Below are 20,271 nucleotides of genomic sequence, written 5' to 3' on the forward strand. Positions count from 1 at the left end.
AGTGTCCGAATCTTGATTTCAGCTCAGGTCATGATCTCAGGGTCATGAGATCGAACCCCGCATTTGGTTCTTTGCTGGGCATGGAGCCTGCTTAAACCCCTACCCCCAGCCCCCATCCCGTGTGTGCTCGCTCATCCTTTCTCTCTCTCTCAAAAAAAAGTCATGTTGATGACTCTCTTAGCACTATTTGAAAAATTGAAGTTAGATTTTCAATAATTTCCAGTTCTTAAGATTTCTACTGTAGATATGTATTAGTGGATTCTACCTATTTGCCTTTTGTATCTTGTTAATTGTTGAACAGTGTATAATTCTTGCAAGTTTTTTTCTCATTGTAATGTCAGCTGAAGTTGCATTCCTTTTGTTTTCAATTGTGAAGAAGTAGAGATCGACGAAGAAGCAGAAGCCATGATAGATCAGAAAGAAAGCATAGATCTCGTAGTCGGGATCGAAGAAGATCAAAAAGCCGGGATCGAAAGTCCTATAAGCACAGGAGCAAAAGTCGGGACAGAGAACAAGATAGAAAATCCAAGGAGAAAGGTTAGTTTATGTGAGAATTCAGTTCATTAATAGGAGACTATTTTTACACTCTTTTCTCCCCACTCACATTTCTTTGGACACAGGCAGAGTCCCATTTCAATCTCTATTCTTATTTACTTACTGCGAATACCATTCAGTAGGAGACCAGCAGTATTTTCCCCTTTCTTCCTCTTGATTTGTGAGAATGACAGTTGACCTGGTGTTTTCTTAGAACATGTTAAAACCACATCCTTCAGTTATTCACCTAAAGGTTTATCGTCTCGATTCTTCCAAGTATTGCATTACCTTTCAGGGTTATTAGAATTAGTAGAATTTATTAGCTTGTTTATTGGCAATACTTTTTTTTATCTGCTGCGTGTACCATAGTATGTCTTGCAGAGTAAGTGTGCTGTGTTGCATTGGTCCTCGTGTGCAGCCTTCATTTACCTGTGTAATTAACGTCCAAGTTTGTGGAAGTTGAATACCTTACCTATGTTTTAACCATGTTTTCTATTGAAACAACATGCTCTTTCCTTTGTACTTTTCCCGTTGGTTTTTGGTGGCATTCCAGTGGCTGGAATGCACTATTACTGCACTGTTAATGGACTTTTTCATTTTGTCTTTGGCATGTTTTCACCTGGATGTTCTCATCTTTTAGCTTAGTCTTTACTGAAAGATAATTCTTTTAAATCATCAGGGTCTCCTTTCTGTATTTTCTTTAGTTTCTTCAGGCATCTTTCATTTTGTATTGACTGGGCCATTCTGCTTTGCATGGTTTTTAGGAATGAGAGCAAGGGCCAGTTTCTAATTTTCTTGGCTCTGCTTGTTACATCTGTTCTGCCTGTCTGTGTCCATGTTTGATTACCCAACATACGTGCTGCTGTGTTTGAGTTTATTAAACTGGACTTTTATATGACACTCATTTCTTATTTTCTTTTTTGGAACTATTTTGTGGTGTTTGTTTTTTGTGGGTTTTTTGGGGGCCAGACTCGGGTTTTGTTAGACTGATTTAGAGAACTAGCACCGCAAACAATGGACATACTTTCTGGTCTTAGGCTTTCATTTTTCCTCAAATAGGTGTACCTTGTCTTTTAAAAAAATACTTAGATATATTGGGTTTTTTCCTACAACATGGAGCAAATGTTAAAAAGTAGGAAACAAGGACAGTTTTTTAAATTTACTGTCACGAGCTTTAAGTTCAGAAATTACTTCTGTGATTCAACCAGCAGTTGTTACGAAGGATTGTTGCCTGATTTTACATTAGTTTTAAAATTTCACCCAACCTTTTTTGCAAGACTTTTTGTGTAATGTCTCTTTCGGGGGACAAGTCCAATATCAAGAGCCAGATAATGGATGTCAGAGATCAAATTAGTCACTTCTCTTTGAGAATTAAAGCTCTTTGCTGTATCATACTTTGTGTCACTTAAAATAGTTGGATTGGTTCTTGGGACAAAAGCTAGCTAGCCTTCATAACTGGGATCAACAATGAGCAATGGCCTGACTAAAAACAGGACATGTTTGTGTAATTTCTGGGTAGAGCAAAAAGATGTCCTGAATTGCTTAGCTATAAAAAATCCTAATTGTGATAATGACATCATAGAATTTAATAAAACTTTTACTTAAGTAAATAAGCTGCATTGTGTTTGGATTATGGACAAACAGGATTTTCCTGGTGAGGGATGGAGGAAGGAGAGAAGATTTGATTCGGAGAAAGCTCTGCATCAGGTCCACCTTGAAAGATTGGGAATGCATTACAGATTTGTTTTAAACTTGGGGATTTCTTCTAGAAGTGATACGATTTATTGGCTTTTGAAAATGCCATGTAGCCATTCAGGCACTCCTAGGTAATAGATGACTGAAGGCCTGAACTCTGAGCAGGAATAGCATTTAATGGCACGAGTTAAGCGGAGTTCACTACTCCACGTGCTGCAGTGGAAACACTTCAGTTCCACAGTGGAAACTGGTTTCTTCCACAGACCTATAGTTCTTAACACCAACCGATTTAGGGTTCTCTCTCCGTCAAGAGAGTTTCCTTTTTTTTTTTTTTTTTATTTATTTGAGACAGAGAGAATGAGAGACAGCATGAGAGGGAGGAGGGTCAGAGGGAGAAACAGAATCCCCGCCGAGCAAGGAGCCCGATGCGGGACTCGATCCCGGGACTCCAGGATCATGACCTGAGCCGAAGGCAGTCGCTTAACCAACTGAGCCACCCAGGCGCCCGAGAGTTTCCTTTTTTAATCCGTAGCCCTGAAATCCACCACATTTTGTGGATGTCCTTAGGACTATTAAGATCTACCATATCTACATAGGACAGAAGATAAGATTATTGGACTGACTACTAGTCCTCTACGGGGCAACAAGACGACTCTCCTTCATTGAAGCTACCTGTGCACCGGAGAAGCCCATAAGGCACAAAGGGAGGACTTTCCCACAAGGTCAGTTAGAGCACACTGTACTGGCACAGTTCTCATAAGTCGACGGACAGACATGGAGCAGGTCCTGCAGTCAGCTACTCGGACATTGCTTCGTGTGCATTTTGCAAGTCTTACGGACTGAATATGCTCACGTACGATCGATCTGCAGTTGTCCCATTCTTTGAGTGCCCCTGCCACCACCGTATTTTGTTTTCATTACCATCCCTCTCCCAGTTACTTGCTGTTGTGTCTTAACAACTTTGTCCAGAATCTGTAGAGGGTTGTGCTTCTCTTAAAACGTCTGTCTTATGAACTACTCTGCTAGACCAGCTCTTCTTGACATAGTTTTACGGGGAAAAATAATTTTTCCACAAAGCTTGTAGTTTGCATTAACATTTTCTGTAGAAATCTTTTGTTAGGCAATACTTGGAATTAAAAAAGCTGGAATATACTTGACCCATGTACCACTTTCTGCCCCTAGTCTGAGGTTTACCATTCCAAGGAAAACAGTAGGAGAAAAAGTTGAGATTTACTTTTTCCATTCTTAATTCGCAGTTGAGTTGAATTTTAATTTTCTCGTTTTGGAAAAACAACTCTGAGATGGCATATATATTACTTTTCCTAGCAAAGCACCAAAGTTCAGTACTTGGATTGAGATCTGAGATCTGCTTTCTTTCATTGGGCTTGTTCCTCTTAGGTATTCAAATATGTACACATGTAAGTAAGCTTTCGCATTAAAAAAAACCTGTAGTTGGAGAAACCTGCCTATTAAGTGTTCAGCTTTTTTCACCCTTTGCAGTTACTGTTTTTACTTTTTACCTTCATAATTTACTTCACGTGAACGCAGTTTTTGTGTACTATCTTCGTAGCTTTCCCATTGTTTTTGGATGTTCCTTACCCCAAATGAAACTTACTTAAATCTTAGATCCTGCGGTGATTTGGAGTGGCCCGTACTTAGTAGCTTCTCACCAGTTGGAGAGAATATGCCTACTGTTTTCACCTTTTGCTTTCTCGTAATTCCTTGTACGGTCCTCTCCCTCCTTCATAAATTATAAATTTTATCCCTCTAATAGATTCATCAAACTGTGTTACTTGCAGTCTGTGGGAAATAATTGTCTTTTCATCTCTCAATTGTTTCACTTTTCAAAATGTCATGTATGTATTGTATTTTACTTTAAAATCCACGATCAATGTCTTCTTTTATGGCAGAAAAGAGGGGATCTGATGATAAAAAAAGTAGTGTGAAGTCCAGTAGTCGAGAAAAACAGAGTGAAGACACAAACACTGAATCAAAGGAAAGTGATACTAAGAATGAGGTCAATGGGACCAGTGAAGACATTAAATCTGAAGGTGACACTCAGTCCAATTAAAACTGATCTGATAAGACCTCAGATCAGACAGAGGTAAGTGTATTGTTTCTCACTTTGATTAGGGCTTTTTGTTACTGTTTGACAGTGCAGCGTAAGTATGCACAGATGAAGATGGAGCTAAGCCGAGTAAGAAGACATACAAAAGCATCTTCTGAAGGAAAAGACAGTGTAGTCCTGCAAAACATTTTGAGGTACATTGTTTTGTCTCAGCTCTTTTGTAGCAGACTCGTGCCCCCATTAGTGTGCCTCTTTGGAAATTATTGCCCACGTTTGTAATATAGTCGCCATTGAAAGTTAATTATCCTTTTTTTAGGGATTTTGCTGTCATTTCTTTTTTTTTTCTTTTTTTTTAATAAAAAGGTTGAACTGTTTTTTTTTTTTTCTTTTTGGTATTAAGTCCATCTTGTGTTGGTACATTGGCAGAGACATATGCTTTAAAAACTTAAATATTTCTGAGGCACATGTTGGACTACTTTGTTTTAATTAAACTGCTAGTATTTATTTGTCAAGGATGTTTCTAGTTTTTTGCTTTATTGCCTTGCATTCTAATGCAGTTTGTTCTGTAACTCGAGAGCCAGTAGCATTGGATTGATGGAAGTGTAGGGTTTATGAATTATTGCAGCTGACTACCATACCTCACACAGCGTTGGTGTTGTGAGCGGCCCATGAAAAGCCAAATTAAAAATCAAGGATTCAGTCAAACTAAGCAGGTACTCATGCCAGGTACTCCTTTCTCTACCCACATCCATGTTTGAATGCTATTGCCTGTGATCTTTACGCTTAACTGTTGTGTATCTTTTTTGTTCTTTACAAGAAGCACAGAGGGGTTTTTTGTGTATTGCGTGAAAACTTACAAACCAAATGTTAACAGAATGGAATTTTTTTTCAACTGTATGTAGGGATGCAGTGGTGCCCAGAATTAGATATCTTTAAAGAATTTTAAATACAATAAACACTTCATATTATTCGCCTTGTTACATTCAATGCAATTCTCAAGTCTTTAAGAGGTATGTGTTTAATATTTCCTACGGTGTAGGAGCATTTGCAGTCAGCCATAGGTGCGTAGGCGTAGTCCCTGGCTGATAATGTTTAAAGCAGCAGTGAGTAGCAAGGACAGACACCTTCAGTCTCTGAAACACAAAGAACTGATGAATCGGATAGAATGAATTTGGGTTTTTAAAGAACTATTAAAAGTTAGGTTTTATAAGAGTTCTTAAAACCTATAAACTGTTCATTCTTTGGGCTAGTGGCTTGGGATAAAATAAATAAATGAAAGGGACTACCAATTAGTTGGTTTGTCAGTGTCTTTCTTCTTCTAGGACAGCAATCTAGTGTTCCGTGTGTGAGCCATTCACACATAGGCAAGCATACACAGGCACAAGGCTTTAAGTCCACACTGATGCCTTGAGAATTAAGAAGAATACAAACATTCCATATACATATATTAATTAGCAGTTAGTGACTGGGCCAACACTTAGTCATAAAAATTTGCCTTTTACATGTTGTCTAATTACCATTTTTCCCCAAATTTTGCATTGTAGGACTACTGTTCGAAGATTTTTGGAAGAAAACTGAAAAACGGCATAAAGTGAAGATCGACATTAAAATGAGGTGAAAGAAAACTATAGTGGCATAGAAAAAGTATAAAGCTCAGTTAGTTGTTTTTTGTTTTTTTTGTTTTTTTTTGTTTTTATTAAAAATTAATTCAGGACTGATGTGACCATACCACATTTCAGAACATGTGTTGATAGTATATATATATGCCACTGAAAACTTAGGTCCTGTATCATATTTTTTTTTCTTTTAAGACTTTTTAAGAAATATTACCTAAACATGTGGCTTGCTCAGTGTTTAATTGCAAGTTTTCATTCTTGGACTTTGAAAACAGGATTAAACGTTAGTATTTGTGTGAATCAGACTAAGTGGGATTCCATTTTTACAACTCTGCTATACCTAGCCTTTGGATTTAGAAGTGAAAATAAAGTATCTCTGACTTTCTGTTACAAATTTGATTGTCTCTGTCATTGAAAAGTTTTAGTATTAATCTTTTTCTAATAAAGTTATTGACTCTGAACTAGTCCCTTGTTTTAAATATGAGGTGCACTGTTACTAGAGGTGTTGGTGTACAGTTTTATCTGATTGTTCTGTTTAAGACTAATTTTTATAGAATTTTCACAGTTTAAATGTTTTAAATAACGGTGCTTCAATTTTGGGTGGTTATGAATAAATTTGAATTCTGCTTTTAATAGCAAAGGTGTACAGTGAACTAGAATATATTTTTACATCCCTGAGAGATTCCTTTAGTAGTAGAAAATTCAAAATATCCTTCTGATGAACACTCTCCTCCTCTAGCAATGAAATAATGATGTAGAAGAGCATTTAGGAATTTAACTAGCTTTTGTTGGTCTTTGTTTTAAATCCTGTATCAAGATTTCTTTTAACCTGGTCTTGTCAGATTACAGATGTATTCATTTCTGTGTGTGGGGTGTGTAATACACATAATAAGGATTTATTTTAAAAACTGATGCTTAAGCAGGTAATTTTTTTTCCACATACAGCTAATTTGGCAGCATGTTTCTATCTTATAGCCAGCTTTAGTGGCTGTGTAAAAGTATTATCTCCAGTTACGTGTATCATAGCAGTTCTTTGTGAATTATAGTTTTCAAATCTTGCTGTCCATTTATAGGTAGTGAAACCCGGTCATCGGGTTAAATGACTTATATAAGGTCACATGGTTCCATGTTGATAGAGAGCTAGCCCGTGGAACCTGGGTCTCTGCCTCTTGGTCCAGTGCTTCACTATTATGCCACTGTATTCATTCTAATGGACATGGTGAACTGTCACAGAATTTACTAAAACACCCTCCACCAAGCTTTGGAAAGTAATGAAAACTACCACCTCAGAGGTGCTCTGTGTCGGATCATGCTAGGAGCACATAGCACTCCTGGCTTACCAGCTGATCCTGGAGATTGCAGCAGGAGGTGAATGGGTTATCTCTGACTTTGTCAGGATTAAGTTGAGATGCGAAACAATCCAACACAAAGCCTAGTATGGCTTTGTGTAGTTTGACAAGATTGTGGTTGTAAGAGTAAAAGGACTTAAAGTGCTAGTTTACCATATTCTATTATTCAGTATCAAGAAGAACAGAAAACAATTTGCTAAAGTATTAAGGACTAAATTGTTAAGGAATTAAAATGCCAGATTTGTTCTGCCTCATCTAGAATCAGTAGCTAACTTATTTCGGTGAGGTACAGTACATGAGTTCAGGAAAAGTTGTCGTCATCTTCAAGATTGTGGAGACACCTTGATGGGTTGATCATGATTAAAGTTCTGTAGGATTTGAGGGAGAGGTCTGGCCTCTTAGGGTGGCCATGACTAAGGTCTGGTTTTAGTTGGAGATCAAGTTGGGTTGCCCTGAACACCCCAAATTTAATCAGGTTCAAGAGGAAATGATTCTTACCAAATTCATAAGAACCCAATATAGAGGCAATGTGCTAATTGAATTTACTATGAGAAATACACATTTCTGCCTTGAGGGCCAAATGGTTGTCAGAGGGTCAATGTGTATTTTCTCTGTGAAAAGCCTTTTAGGGGCACCAGATTTTATTACTCAGAAGATTACTTGGTAAGATTGGAATGGGATCAGAGCAATCAGGTTTTTTTAACTTTTTATTTTGGAAAACTTAAGACCTACATAAATGAACAACAGTATAATTAGCCTCTATTAAAACTCACCACTAGTAAGATTCAGTGGCCAGTCTTAATATGTGTATGTGCATGTGTGTATGTATCCCCTGCCTATCATTTTCAAGCAAGTCTCAGACATACCATTTAATCTGTAAATATTTCAGCATGTATTTCTAAAAGTTAAAAAATTAAACAAGTTCATTAATGAAAATAAATGGGATGAACTTTTATTTGGCTAGAGTCCTCAACTGTAGTGTTGATCTGGTAGCTTACTTTCCATTGTATGTCTCAAGGGGACCAGGTAATGAGTCTGCTGCTCTGGCATCCTCCCCTCTGCCTGGCATCACCTCCTGTTTTGTTAATACATTTTTCCTTCAAACAGATCACAGTATATTTACAGTTGACCCTGAAACAATGAGGGAGGTTAGGGGTGTCAGCCACCCCCCACCAACCCCCATTGAGCCAAATCCACCTATACTTGACTTCCCCAAAACTAATAGCCTACTGTTGACCAGAAGCCTTACCTATAACATAGTCAATTAATATGTATTTTGCATATGTATTACACACGCATGCTTACAATAGAGTAAGCTAGAGAAAAAGTTTTAAGAAAATCTTAAGAGAGAACATATTTATAGTACTCGCTGTAGAAAATCCCTGTATAAGTGGACCCATGCAGTTCAAATTCATGTTCAAGGGTCAGCTGTATTTTTCAGTTTGAATTAAAACCCATTTCTTGCCTTCTCGAGGTTATAATAAACTAGTCCTATTTCAGCTCCGATATTTATCTTCTCTCCTTACACAGGACACCTGCAGGCAGTCTGTCTGGTTTCTTCAATATATAGTTAGTGTCACAGAGGACAAACCACCCTATTTCCAAGGTCTGAGAAAACTGACTACATACAGGTTGTTAGCCACCTTCCGATTAAAGTTTCTAGAGATGTTACAACGGAACAATGTAGGGTGGGAGTTTAGAGCTTGCATCCATTCTGTGCTTTTAAAAATGCATTTTAGATGGGCTGTGTGAATATTTTTAAGCATTATTCTAAAGTGCATGAAACAAAAGGAAAACACTTGAGAATTCATTGTGTGTATTTTCTGTGGGATGGGACTTCGTTCAGGGCCTGTTTTCACATGTGAGTTCAGACTGATTTTTAGTTGTTTATGAAAGAACCACAGGTGACTACTTTTAAAGAATTTTATGTTATAATTGTAATGCTTGTACATGGTTCAAAAAACAACAGTAGAAGTGTTAAGTGATCTCTTTCTCCCTTTTCCTGTCCCTCTGTTCTTCCTCTCCAGGAGCTACTGTTAACAGTTATTCCTTCTGGAGGGAAGTGGGTGGTGGGGGATGTAAGCATATATGTATAGACGGTTTTTTATATATGAAGTACACCATATGTTTTGAATCTTGCTGTTTTCACTCCGTATATTTAGAAACATTTGAGATCTAGGAGACCGCCCTTTTAAGTTTTAACATGTAGTTTTTTAAAAATACATTTCAAGTAAACCAAAGCAGAGAAGTCAATGTGTTTTTCATTGTTGTATCAGATTTTTAAATTTCCTACTTTGAAAATGCAGTTTGAGAGTCATAGTTGATCTGTTTCTTCTCCTCAGCCCTCCCAAGTAGCTCAGTTGTCAGCAGATTTAAGAATGTTTAGGAACAGCGGCTTTGGGAAGTAGTTTGGCATAAGTGGCCATGCCCTAACTTCTCAGTGTGGCTATTGCACTCCTAGATACATACCCTAGAGAAACTCTTACACACGTGTGTCAGGACGTGGATGTGGAAGTGTCATAACAGCATTGTTTGTAATAGGAAGAAAAGGAAAACAAAAAACTGGAAAGACCCCGCCTGTCCTTCAGCAGTCCACTGGAGAGATTCCGTGGCCTAATCCTACAGTGGAATTGCACAGAAGTTAGACTGAGCTACAGCTACATGTGTGAACACAGATGGATCTTGGTGGTTGGAAAAGCAAGTTGCAGAAGAATACATCCACTATGGTTCCATTTCTGTGAAGGTCAAAATCAAGCTGTTAAATCTATGGTAAATGGAAGAAAAGCAAGGAAATGATTAACATGAAATTCAGTGTTACCTCCTGCATCGGAGGGACGGAGGAGGAGGGCACGGAACAGCCTTCGGAGGAACTGCTGCCGATGCTTTGTTGCTAAAGCTGGGTGGGCGGTTTCTTTTTTAAACTGTATGTTTATGTGCTTTTTGTATGTATGGTATTTCTTAATAAAATTTAAATTTAAAAAATGGGAAAAGGTCTTGGTGTAGGTAGTGACTAACATATAAGCATACTGTTATTTAATGAAATTTACTTTCTTGTAGTGACAGGCAGGTGTAAAAGGTATGGTTTCCTGAGCACCAAATTTAGGGCCTTAATTGTAGTTATTTAGAAGCAGGGCCTAAGTGGATGTTTTCTTTGTGATCGCTTATTTTTATCTTTACATACTTTCATTTGGGATTTGGGTGTCAGCCAGGGAGCTGCTGCTGCTGTTCTCTACATGTCTTGCAAATTCACGCCCTTCCAGAAAGGGAACTGCTGGGTGAGAAGAGCAGTACTCCTGGCTGGTGGTCAGCACGTGCTTCCCCTGTTCAAACTAGATTGTCCGATCAGAGGGACTGTTCCATTTTGGCCTCTAATACTTTTATGAGGGGCACCATGAAGCGTTAGATGTTCACTCTTTAAAAGGGCAGTGACTGGAAGTAGAAATGTATCTGCAGTTGCATAAAATTCACCTGTATCCGCAGTGCTGGTGTGCCAGGTGCTGTTGTGATAACCTCGGATAGATCAGTGAGCAAAGTAGGAACAACTTCTAGTGGAGTCTGTCAGGCCTGTGAGCTGTACAGGAAGAATTTCTGTTCTGAGGGATGGGGCGCTGCTGTGTTACCAGTCACCACCTTGTAGATGAACGTTAGGTTGTGAACGACTAAGAATTCTCTGGATCATTCCATCTTTTTGTTTTAACCTACTACATGTGTTCTGGAACCTTTCAGGATAAGCATCCTAGTACCTGATTCGTTTCAACCACTTAAAAATCTTAAAATGGCATTAAGTTGGCGTAAAAGTCAGTGGAATTGTACCTTCCTCAGAAACTAGTTTCCACAATCTCTGCATGAAGTGTAAATTACAATGAAAATTACTCTTGAAGCTTCAGTTTTCATTAATCAAAGCCTTAAGACCATTCATGTTATAGGAAGTAAGTTTTTACAATTTTTTCGTGCAAACTGTATTGGAATGGATATTGAGTTTGCCCAACGGTCTCATGATAAATTGCTGCCCTTGTTGAATTACTGTAATTAATCATGAGGCCACACTGTAGGTTCTGTTATTATCATAGTGTAAGCTTTCCTCCCAACATTTTGTTCAAATTTATTCTACCATATTCACCAAAAAATCCCACCTAAAACCTCACTTCCCCCACAAAGGGTGATTTGGGGCCATTAACAGCCAATCCTGAGCTCCTGCCCAAATTTTCCTTATTCAAAACAAAATTGAGAATACCTCAGGGAACTGGCCCTTGGGGATTGATCGCCTGTCATCTCCCCAGTCCTGTGGCACTGGAACGGCGCTACATGGAATTGGCTTGCAATAGGGGCTGTGCTGGCTCTTTAAAGACCTGTGATGTGGATGCTGAGCTTAGAATTTCAAGCAGAGGTGCTCCCACCCAAAGAGGTCCATGGCAACTAAGCAAATTGCAGGTTCAAGTCTCATGTACTCATCCCATTTTTTTTTTTTAATTTAAAGATTTTATTTATATATTGGAGAGCGCTCACCAGCAGCCGGTGGCGGCGGTGGGGGCAGGGAGCTGAGGGAGAGGCACTAGCAGACGCAAGCCTTGATCTTGACCCTGAGATGACCTGAGCCGAAACCCAAGAGTCGGATGCTCAATCAACTGAGCCACCCAGGCACCCTTCACATTTTTTTTTTTTAAAGATTTTATTTATTTGAGAGAGAGAGAAAGAGACAGCATGAGAGGGAGGAGGGTCAGAGGGAGAAGCAGACTCCCTGCGGAGCAGGGAGCCCGATGCGGGACTCGATCCCGGGACTCCAGGATCGACTGAGCCGAAGGCAGTCGCTTAACCAACTGAACCACCCTTCACATTTTTATGAGTGAAATGATACATCTGTACCCACACTATTTAAAACCTTGCTCTTTGGACAGTTGGGCGAGGTGTTAGTATAGTGTTTGTCCCCCACCCTTCATCAAAGCCGAGATAGAATTTGCAGAGGCGTCGTGGTGGCCCATTATGTGCTGGGGGAGACAAGACACTGCTTGGCAGAAGGAGCTCTGATGTTCTATAGCTCAGTTCCATGAATTTGAGTCCGGGAGTAATGGCTGGGAAGAGAAGTGACAGTGTGTGGGGTAAAGTGGGTAAATGAGGTCAACCTACCGAGTGCTTCCGAAGTACTAGTTCTTAACTAGAAGTTTGGGTGAGTTGACCCAGAAGGATTCTAGGTAGTGTGATGGGAGGAGGCTAGCTTTGAGCTAGTTGTTGGTAAGGGTGCCGACTTTGTTTTTTTCATCTGATTAGCAGAAGTGAGTGCTGTGGGCTGTGCCTTTGCTGTTTGACAAGTAGTGTTAAAAATGGCCTCAAAGGTAACTCAAGTCTTATCAAGGCATGCCAGTTTATAGGCAAGTTTAAAAGTGTAAATAGGAAATGATGGTGTGACGTGTTTTTATTTTTTTGAAGATCTTATTTTTTTAAAGATTTTATTTGACAGAGACAGCGAGAGAGGAAACACAAGCAGGGGGAGTGGGAGAGGGAGAAGAGGCTTCCCGCGGAGCAGGGAGCCCGACGCGGGGCTCGATCCCAGAACTCTGGGATCATGACCTGAGCCGAAGGCAGACGCTTAACGACTGAGCCACCCGGGCAACCCCATGAAGATTTTATTTTAGAGCATGAGGGGAGGGGCAGAGGGAGAAGAGAATCTTAAGCAGACTCCACGCTAAGCGGGGAGCCCGATGCAGGGCTCAATCCCAGGACCCTAACATCATGACCTGAGCTGAAACCAAGAGTTGGATGCTTAACCGACTGCACCACCCAGGTGCCCCTGTACAATTTTTAAAAAATAGCTCTTTGTCAAAGCACTTTGAAATTTCTCCCTGCCCAGAGAAGTTTGAGATGAGGGAACAATTTTCCAAAGTACACACATGAAGTTAGCAAACCAGTACATGCATTCCGACGTGGTTATTTACAAAACAATGATCCCGGTGTTTCATTTCTGGGGTTTTCTAATAGGTCAGTTTAGCAGCATTGCTGTTGTAGCAGGGCTTCTTTGTCAGGGATGGTGTGTATTCTACCAATTCAGAGCTTCCGTTTTTCATTAGGATGAGTTCTATTTCCTGAAAGTCCCGTAGTCTTAGAATGTCTTTGTCCTTAATATGTAAAGGAAATTACAGGGTGGTTTATAGATAGCATGTGAAATTATTAAGATTAAAAAGTCTTAATGGCCAGCATCTTGGGTTCTTGCCTAAACTCAGGATATTTCTCTATTGGTTTCTCTGTCGTGGTAAACTAAGGTAGCAGTTGAGAAGCTTTTTTCTTTTTTTGGTCTCTGTTGTAGGTCCCTAAGGGGACGACTATAGACCAAACTGATACTGCTGAAGAAAGGGCTCTTTTTTTTTTTAAGTAATAATTATAGCACTCATTTATTAAGAAATTATCATGTACCAGTAACTGTATATACATTATTTCAAATCCAGAAAAGGGCATTAAAAAAATCTAGAAAATACGATCATCCTGCCAGTCCTTTACAAAGAATATACTATTAGCCTTGACACCAATGAGAATTGTTAAAGGCATTTTGAGAGCTTTTAAAAAATAATAATGCCCAAAGAAATGAGATTTTTCTCCTGAAATTAGCTGTATTTTGAATCTGGAAAATCTATAAAAATGCAAAACAATTTCGTTTCATGAGATTACAAAGGCTGAACTGTTGTAAGCAAGTAAAGGTGGGTTAGTCTTTTCATTCCCGGGGACCATGCCGCCTATTGTTAACCCAGGTTTGCAGAGGTGGAAGGGGCCATATGCATTGAACTGAGACTTCCATTTGGGCATTAGTGTGATTCAGACCATTTTAAAGGGTTTATGAATTTAGGTGTGCAAATCGGTAAAAGCACCAGATTGAAAATTACCTAGCTACCATGCTGTTCTGCAGCCCGAATTTCCCAGTGTCTTAAATTTGTTTTCGCATTAGAAATGCAAAAGCTAAGTGATTAGCTTCACAGAGCATTAATTTTGCCCACTTAGAACCCCGTCTGCATTTAGACACTTTGCAAACCCTACCTTTCTGAGCAGTGTGTTTGGTAGCTTTCTGATCATCTTCACTCGCTCTGGTTCAATCCCCAGTTCACAGCAACTGACTTTTAGTAGATTCTGATAACTCAGCTCTCCTCTGTTCAGTTCAACTTCAATGAAGTCATTTTCTCTGGGACTCTGAATTCTGACTTTAAGCACCAGCTCTAGATCACCTGCAAATTCATTTGTAAAAGAAAATACTGCATTTAAAGCCTTTCAATTGACATCATCCATTCTCACAGCACAGGGCATCTCAAGAACTGCATGATAGATAGACATGTGGTTTTTATTGGTGTATGGGCTTTTCTTGGGGTACTCTGGGATGTACGCCCCATTATACTCACCAAAAAGCTTGCGGTTAGAAGCCGGACTAGGATTGAAAAAATTAATATTTAAATGTATCACCCTTGAGCAGTACATGGTGTTTGAACTTGTCTATTTGAAAAGCTTCAAGGAACTGTTGAGCTCTGGGGCTCTGTATCCTTGAGAAGCTGTTGTGTAGACGTGCAGGTGATTCTGTGTGATTCCTACTGCACCCCTCCCTGGGACTTTAAGGTGACAGGTGGGCCCTGAGAAACAGCATAATTGTACCATCTTTTGCGGGGGGGACAGTGGTATCAAGTGAGTTCTTCCCACTCACTGTCCTAAGGAGGAGGGGTATGGACTGAAGGTAGAAGAACCTGAGTGGTGTGTTTGGCTTTGCCACACGGCTACGGGGCTGAGTCCTCACCTACACAGGTGTCCTCAGGTTTGGCATCCTCTGGGTCAGCTGGCAACTGCGGATTGGAGCCTTGTTTATATTCACCTGGTAAAGAATTGGAATGAGAAAGTGTAGGGGCACCTGGGTGGCTCAGTCGGTTAAGCATCTGCCTTTGGCTCAGGTCATGATCCCAGGGTCCTAGAATCAAGTCCCGCGTCGGGCTCCCTGCTCAGCTGGGAGTCTGCTTCTCCCTCTCCCTCTGCCTCCGCCCCACGGGTCGTGCTCTCTCTCTCGCGCGCTCTCTCTTTCTCTCTCAAATCTTAAAAGAAAAAGAAAGCATTGAGAAATGGCAGGCAGCACTTCGGCGTTTGGCTCTCTGCCAGATCTGCCAGTTAAACAGGGAAAATAATGCCCCCTCTTCACTTCCTGCTCCCTAGTTCCGCCTCCTCCTCAAAGGAAAAGCCAAGTCACGAAAAGGGCAGTAATTATGTTCAAACTCAAAGAGTCATTTTCCTTCATCACGGCCCAAATCATGAAAAGGAGCCGAAACGCTATTTTTAAGTGGTCTGTAATCTGGGGAAGAAATATTTATAATCTGTGTGCTTAACTCAAGTTTCTACTTAAATATTTTGGGCACTGTGCTTCGTGTCCCCAGTTCTCTAGCAGAGTCCCTTTATAAGGCATTTTCTCCACCAGAGGGAAGTGAAAGGAGAGTGAGCATTAGAGTGCTTTCCGGGGGCCAGGCCTTTCCCAGTCTCACAGGATCCGCCCTGCTCCCTGAGACCCTGCTCTGCACCAGGCTAAGCCCTGGCGACAGGATTCAAGCTGCCACCGCAAAAACCCAGAGTGGTTTCTGTCCTAGAACTGGCAAACTAGAGGAGAGAGATCCTGATTAAGTGGCCTCAAGTAAATGTGAAGTTACAATCGTGGGGCTGGCGAGGGCCAGAGACAACAATAGCATGAAAGCATGGAAAGGGGTCAAAGAAGGGCGCCCTGAAGGCTGGGCATTTGAGCTGACATCTGAAGGATGAGTAGGCTTAACTAGATCCAGAGGGAAAAGAGGCAGATGAGCTTCCCAGGGCTAGAAACAGCAAAGGAACCTGTGTGTGGATGGAGTGGAGATTTTGAGGAAGGAAAGGCAATCCAACATGGCTGCAGGGCAGCGAGCATGGAGGGCCTTAATTGTAGTTCTTTAAATGAGATACACTCATTTCATAAAAATACATAAAATACAATTTCTAAGACAGGAAAAAAATGTAAAATATTTCCTTTTTATATATTGGTTGTGTTGAAATGATAATCTTGATATATTGAGTGAAGTAAATATATTAAAATTATTTTCACCTTTTTTTTTTTAAAGATTTTATTTATTTATTTGACAGAGAGAGAGAGACAGCGAGAGAGGGAACACAAGCAGGGAGAGTGGGAGAGGGAGAAGCAGGCTTCCCGCCGAGCAGGGAGCCCGATGCGGGGCTCGATCCCAGGACCCTGGGACCATGACCTGAGCCGAAGGCAGATGCTTAACGACTGAGCCACCCAGGTGCCCTTCACCTGTCTTTTTTTTTTTTTTTAAAGATTTTATTTATTTGACAGAGCACAAGCAGACAGAGAGAGAGGGCGAAGCAGGTTCCCTGCTGAGCAAGGAGCCTGATGTGGGACTCGATCCCAGGACCCTGGGATCATGACCTGGGCCGAAGGCAGCCGCTTAACCGACTGAGCCACCCAGGCGTCCCTTCACCTGTCTTTTTTAAATGTGGCTACAAGGAAATTTTTAAATATGTAGTTTACATTGTATTTTTATTGGAAAGCACTGGCCCAGGTGAAAGGTTTTGGTTTTTATTCTAGAACAACACCAAGCCATTAGACAGTTCTCAGCCCAAGGCTGTCATAATCAGACTTGCATTTTGGGGGAAAACAAACAAACCTCACTCTCCTCAAAAAAAAAAAAAATCCTATAGGGTGTTGACATTCCCATTTTCAGACAAGAAAATTGAGGCTGAAAGGTGAAGTAACTTGCTTGAACTTGCTCCATGAGTAAATGGCAGGACTGGGATGTGACCAGAGCCAGGTACATCAGTGGAGCCCGGAGCAAAAGGAAGGTGTGCAAAACAGCTTTCCCCAAAGCTGCACCCCTAACCCAGGGCAGAAGGGCGACCCCCCAGGTATCACAGCCTCCCAGCTGCACCCATGTGTACCTGGATTGAGGGGGGGAGGGCTTCCTGCCTCTTCCCTGCCTATCACGCTCGGAACATGCCCTGCCTTGCCTGCCTCAACTCCAACTCTTGAGTCCCTGCCAGGGGCAGAAGGGGACAGGGGAACTCTGGTGGGGAAAGGGCGGTGGGCTGGGAGTGGGGCTGCGCAGACACGGGGTCAAGGCTCCCAGCTCCCAACCCCCCAGCACACGCTCCATCGGCCCGGCTGACTTCACTTACAAAATAGACTTCAAGATAAAATTATTTAAAATGGGGCGCCTGGGTGGCTCAGTGGGTTAAGCATCTGCCTTCGGCTCAGGTCATGAGCCCAGAGTCCTGGGGATCAAGTCCCACATTGTGCTCCCTGCTCAGCAGCGAGTCAGCTTCTCCCTCTCCCCCTGCTCCTCCCCCCTGCTCGTGCCCTCTCTCTCATAAATATTTTATTATTTTTTAAATATTTTCTTTATTTATTTGACAGAGACACAGCGAGAGAGGGAACACAAGCAGGGGGAGTGGGAGAGGGAGAAGCAGGCTTCCCGCTGAGCAGGGAGCCCCGATCCCAGGACCCTGGGACCATGACCTGAGCCGAAGAGAGACGCTTAATGACTGAGCCACCCAGGTGCCCCATAAATAAATCTTAAAAAAAATTATTTAAAATGTGAAGCCAGCGACCACAGAGCATTTAACCCCACGTGTGGGACCCTTTCTGAATGAGGGGCTCTGCACAGCTGCTGTGATCACAGGCCCAAGAAGCCAGGCTTGCTTCTGGCTCAGAAAGTACCCTCGCCACACTGCGCAGTCCCTCCCCAGCCCCTCCCAAGGCAGCGGGACCTGCAGTCCTGTCTTTGCCCTGTGCTCTGGGTCACGGAGTGAGCCCCTGTCCCCGGAAGCCCCTCAGAGCCTCCGGTACCCAACCTGAAATGATGCCTTCTGAACCCCCCCACCACTCACCGCACGCAGACAGAGCAGGGGACCCTCCCGCAGCCTGGCCTACCGCCTGCCGCGGGTAAGAGCGTTTTCCTCTGCCGAACCCGTCGGATTAAGATCCCCTGAGTGCGGACCGGGTCTCGAGAGGTCAGAAAGCACGCCCTTTGAAGTCAGGCAGATTTGGGTTTGAGGTTTTCCTCTACCGCTGTAGCAGTGACTCCTCAGACAAGTTACTTAACCTCTCTGCGCTTCAGTTTTCTGATGTGGGAAATGGGATTAATAATCTCTACCTCGCAAGTCTGTAAGAAGCAAAGCAGTGAGCGCCTGAATCGCGGGCTGCTCCTGTTGATCACAGCTGCGGATTCTTGCTCCCCTACGGGACACTCGGTGCTCGCTCTGCTCCTGACCGCCGGTGGCCGAGCCGGGGAGGGCCCCTGGCCCCACCGGCGGCAGCATCCCCCCCCCCAACACCTTCCTCAGGCCCTGCCCAAATCCTTGAGAACCACGTGGGAAACAGGTCTTCCAGACTCACCTGCCGGCTTCTCCCTCATGTCCTGTTGGGGTTCGGCCATGGGTCAGCTCTGTTGTCCGTCAGATCGGTACCCCTCTCGCATGGATGCACAAGCTCCCAACTACATAGGAAACACCTCCGGAAGCTCCGTGCACCTGGGTGCCGTGGAACAGCAATGTGGTCGGACTGCCACTGGCCCGGTGAGATGAGGCCGGGGGTGCCTATTGTATAGATGGGCAGAGTAAGACTCCCGGGGGGGCTGCAGGGTGTGCAGTGGATGATGCAAGGGAAGTTCGCCCAAGGCTCCTTCCTCCCTTCTCAGGCTGGGTCCAGCAGGTGACACCAGCCGCTAATAGGGCTTACCCAAGGGAACGCGCCCCCAGGAGGCCCAGCCACTGGCACCCAGCTAGACCTTTCCTCGGAAAAGGTTAGCAGCTCCTACATCAGGGAGAGGAAAAGCCAAACACTTAGGTTCTTGGGTCGAACAGGCTCTCCGTCCTCCCCAGTTCTCTCTCCCTTTTCTCCTAACCCCTTCCTCAGCAGCTGCGAGTGCCAAGGAGGCAGGAAGACCCCAGCCCATACCTGGGAGACTCTGCCTTGGCCATGATCCCAGATCCCTTGATTTCAAACCTAAGAATGCAGATGACGGGAGGGGGCTGGAACAGGAGGTTTGGTGAAGAGTGCGTAAGGGGTGCTGAGGATAGGAGCCCACAGGTCTGGGGATGGCTCTCACATTTCATTTAACCCTCCAGTGACAGAACACAGGACTGATGGACAGGGCATCAGAAAGTGGAGGGGGCCAAGGAGGTCACAGCTCGCAGGTTCTCAAAGTTAACTGTGCATTGGAATCACCTGGAAAGCCCTAAAAACCGTGGGTGCCTGGGTCCCACATACTTGGTTTGGGGCGCCATCTGGGCCCTGGAATTTTGGAAAGGTCCCCAGCTGATCTGAATGTGTGACCCAAGCTGAGAACCACTGATTTGATCAAACTGCATCAGGGGCAGAGCAGGGAAGGGAGCGGAGACCCAAGGAAGGCAAATGCTCACCGATGGGCATCTGGGTTGGCGGCCGCAGGCCTGGGGCCGGCTCTGGGGCCCCTGGTCGCCAGCCTGACGCTGCCTCCCGGGCGTGCGACAGTGCCCTTCCTGCCAGGAATGGAGGAAGGTGGGCCTCCAGCAGAGGAGGAAGCGGTGGGACCCACCTGGCCTCAGCTCCTGAGAAGGAAATGCCCTTTGGCCAGTGGGGCCCCCAGGGTGTGGTCAGCCATAAAAAGAGCCAGCCTGGCACCTCCTCACCTGAATGCGTGGGGCCTAGAGATGCAGCGGGCCGAGATGAAAAGGCTTGGGCAGAGGGCTCCGGCCGTTTCCACTCACTCACTGCTCTGCCCATTCATTCACTCACTCCCCATTCACGGGTTCATTCATTCGTGGAGTCCCTCAACGATACTCAAGTTTTCTTCTCATTTGGAGGTCTCTCTCCCTCTTTTTTTTCCTTTTAATTAATTTATTTTTAAAGATTTTACTTTTTTAAGTTATCTCTGCATCCAATGTGGGGCTCAAATCTACAACTTCCAGACTGAGAGTCCCATGCTCTACTGACTGAGCCAGCCAGCGCCCCCCTCTTATTTTTTAACTTTTTTCAAGCAAA

At 43.0% G+C, this 20,271-nt stretch overlaps 2 protein-coding genes across 15 annotated transcripts in view; one reads left to right on the plus strand and one right to left on the minus strand.

Moving 5' to 3' along the window:
• The window catches only part of LUC7L3 (LUC7 like 3 pre-mRNA splicing factor), a 30,408-nt gene extending 20,156 nt beyond the window's left edge, over positions 1-10,252 (plus strand). For 3 of the 13 annotated variants that reach the window (XM_031035998.2, XM_031036003.2, XM_031036005.2), the window contains 3 exons: positions 377-537; positions 4,140-4,280; positions 4,386-6,374. In XM_031035998.2, the coding sequence (XP_030891858.1) occupies positions 377-537; positions 4,140-4,280; positions 4,386-4,576 (493 nt within the window). In that variant the 3' untranslated portion in view covers positions 4,577-6,374. Of the gene's footprint in view, positions 1-376; positions 538-2,825; positions 2,952-4,139; positions 6,375-9,803 lie in introns of those variants that run through there. The other 10 variants (XR_014140523.1, XM_031036000.2, XR_014140520.1 and 7 more) reach the window with 10 other exon arrangements.
• A 2,468-nt stretch (positions 10,253-12,720) lies between these two features.
• On the minus strand, positions 12,721-19,969 carry ANKRD40CL (ANKRD40 C-terminal like). 2 transcript variants are annotated; one of them, XM_081804159.1, is made up of 5 exons: positions 19,671-19,969; positions 18,646-18,845; positions 15,025-15,099; positions 14,283-14,467; positions 12,721-13,372 (listed from the first exon to the last, which is right to left on the minus strand). In XM_081804159.1, exons 2-5 carry the CDS (start codon positions 18,683-18,685, stop codon positions 13,229-13,231), a joined length of 444 nt encoding a protein of 147 aa, XP_081660285.1. In that variant the 5' UTR covers positions 18,686-18,845; positions 19,671-19,969; the 3' UTR covers positions 12,721-13,228. The 2 variants fall into 2 exon arrangements, with proteins under 2 accessions (XP_081660285.1, XP_081660286.1); XM_081804160.1 differs by lacking the exon at positions 19,671-19,969 and having other exon boundaries at positions 18,646-19,104.
• Between the last annotated feature and the right edge of the window lie 302 nt (positions 19,970-20,271).

This window comes from Leptonychotes weddellii, chromosome 15 (assembly GCF_054177405.1).
Source record: "Leptonychotes weddellii isolate Sample4059 chromosome 15, ASM5417740v2, whole genome shotgun sequence".
In the NCBI taxonomy this organism is placed as follows: domain Eukaryota; kingdom Metazoa; phylum Chordata; class Mammalia; order Carnivora; family Phocidae; genus Leptonychotes; species Leptonychotes weddellii.